This window comes from Nicotiana tabacum, chromosome 10, assembly GCF_000715075.1.
Source record: "Nicotiana tabacum cultivar K326 chromosome 10, ASM71507v2, whole genome shotgun sequence".
NCBI lineage: Eukaryota > Viridiplantae > Streptophyta > Magnoliopsida > Solanales > Solanaceae > Nicotiana > Nicotiana tabacum.
This window is the reverse complement of record NC_134089.1, coordinates 33,264,156-33,266,600: the sequence shown is the minus strand read 5'-3', so window position 1 is coordinate 33,266,600 and position 2,445 is coordinate 33,264,156. Positions and strand designations below refer to the sequence as shown.

Genomic DNA, 2,445 nt, shown 5'->3' with positions numbered 1-2,445 from the left:
TCCAACGGTCTTGATAAAGTGTGACCAAACGTCGTCGTTTGGTCTTGGCTTTGAATTGGACCGGACAGGCTGTTTGGATTGGGCTGTGGGGGGGGGGGGTAATTTGATTTGGGCCTGGATTTTATAACTTGTATATTTTTATTTTCTAATTTTATTATTAATTAATAAAATCCTAATAAAAAATTATAAAAACAAAATTATCATTACAATAATATTAATTATCTTTTAATAACCATTAACGCGTAGATAAAACATTAATCACACAGTAGAATATAAAAAATAGAACGAAATGCATATTTTGGTGATTTTATTTAAATTATCTTTCAAATACATAATTAAATCCTATATGCTTGCAACATGTATTTTATTTTAATTTTCATTTCCCTATGACAAAGTAACATTTACGGACATAACACAAATATTTAACACCACGCAAAAATTCAAAAATTACACAGTAAAAGAAATTTATTTTATTTTTGATTTATTTTGGAGTAGTTTTCGTAAGGCAAAAATCACGTGCTCACAGTGGGTATGACAATATCAAGGACACCCAGCTTGAAAACTAGAAACTCGTGTTGTTGTCTGTATAATCCTTTTGTCATAATGTCTGCTTGTTGCTCCTTTGTAGTAAGATATTGTGTTTTGATCAACCCTACTTATGTCTTCTCTCTTATGAAATGGCAATAAATATCTATATGTTTAGTTCGCTCATGATAAACTGGATTTGCAACAATCCGTAGTGCTGGCTTGTTATTACTATAGAGGCCAACTGGAATATGGAGCTCTTCTCCCAGATCCTGTAATAACCCTACAATCCATATTATTTCTGATACGGTGCTTGTCATGCTCCTATACTCCACTTCAGCTGAGATTATGGAATAGTTGTCTATTCTTTTACTTCCATGATATCAAGGAGTCTCCATATTTTATCAAAAAATCAGTGACTGATTTTCTGGAATCGGGACATGATGCTCAATCTACATCACAATATGCTTTCATCCTGGTTGATCTTCTGCTGCTCATGAGAATCCCCCGTTCTGGTTCTCTTTTCACATATTTCACCATTTTCAAAGCAGCATTCATATGTGATATTTTAAGTTGATGCATAAACTGACTTAGAGTTTGTACAATAAAGCAAATATTCGGCCTAGTTAGTGTTAAATATAGGAGTCCTCCTATTAGCCTCTGATAAACCCCTCTATCATGCATAATTCCATCATTTGTCCTCACTCCTCCTCTGTCAACTTCCACAATGGTTAGCTTTATGTTGTTATCCAATAGAGTGCATGATGGTTCTGAACCAGTTAGTCTCATGCTCTAATGGGTTCCAAGGAATATTTTCTCTAATTCATTAATATCCCTTTTTCTGATCTGCTAAATTCTATTCCCAAGAAGTATTTTAGAGTGCCCAGATCTTTCATCTTAAATGCAGAGTGTAGTTCTTGTTTGGTCAGTTCAATCAAGTTGATGTTGTCGCCTACAACTAGCATGTCATCCACATACACCAAGATTACTACTATGTGCTTATGAATTCTTTTGATGGACATGGAATGGTCAAGGCTTCTTTATGTAAAGCCTAAATTCATCAGTGTTTCTTTCAACTTTACATTTAACCGTCTACTTGCCTGCTTCACCCATATAGGAACTTTACTAGCCTACAAACCAATCCTTTATTCTTCCCCTGACTTGAAAACCCCTCAGGAATTGACATGTAAACTTCATCATGATGATCCTCCTGCACGAAGATATTATACACATCCATCTGGTGTATGTGCCAACATGCAGCTGCTGCTATGGACAACATAGTCCTAACCATGACAGTCTTTACTACTGTTGAGAATGTCTCGTGATAGTCAAGTTTTTCTTGTTGGTTGTACCCTTTTTGCAACCAGCCTTGCCTTATATCTTTTAATGTCTCTATTAGCTTTGAACTTCATCTTGTAGACCCATTTACATCCAATAGGGGGCTTTCCAGGTGGCAAATGGACTAGTTCCCAAATTTTATTGTCCTCCAATGCCTTGATTTTATCCTTTATTGCTTCAATCTATTTTTTATCATTGCAGGCTTCCTGGTAACTCTTTGGCTCAGTCACATGAGAGATAACCATCAGGTAATACTGATAAGTTGGAGAAATATGTGCATATGAAAGACTGTCACTTAGGGGATAATGACAATTTCCAGAAGTTGCAGCAGTAACATAATCAGACATCTAAGATGGTGTCTTTTTGTATCTTGTATACTTTCTCAAGGGGTCACCATCCTCATTTTGTGTTTGAGGAAGTGTCAGGTCTTTATTAGTCTCAATTTCCTACTGAGATAGTTGCTTCTCAAGATCAGGTATCATATTTGCACATCTATCTCTATTGCTGCAAGGGTGAAATTTTTTTCTGGATGTGTGAGCTCATCATTTTCATAATGTTGAGTAGCATTTGTTCCTGTTGTAG

The 2,445-nt window shown here is 35.6% G+C and overlaps 1 protein-coding gene across 1 annotated transcript; it reads right to left on the bottom strand.

Annotated features, from left to right (window-relative positions):
• Window positions 1-972: 972 nt before the first annotated feature.
• LOC142165068 (uncharacterized) lies at window positions 973-2,210 on the bottom strand. Its single transcript, XM_075223704.1, has 4 exons — window positions 2,106-2,210; window positions 1,878-2,045; window positions 1,664-1,735; window positions 973-1,317 (listed from the first exon to the last, which is right to left on the bottom strand). The coding sequence occupies exons 1-4, from the start codon at window positions 2,208-2,210 to the stop codon at window positions 973-975; spliced, it is 690 nt and encodes a 229-aa protein (XP_075079805.1).
• Window positions 2,211-2,445: the final 235 nt, after the last annotated feature.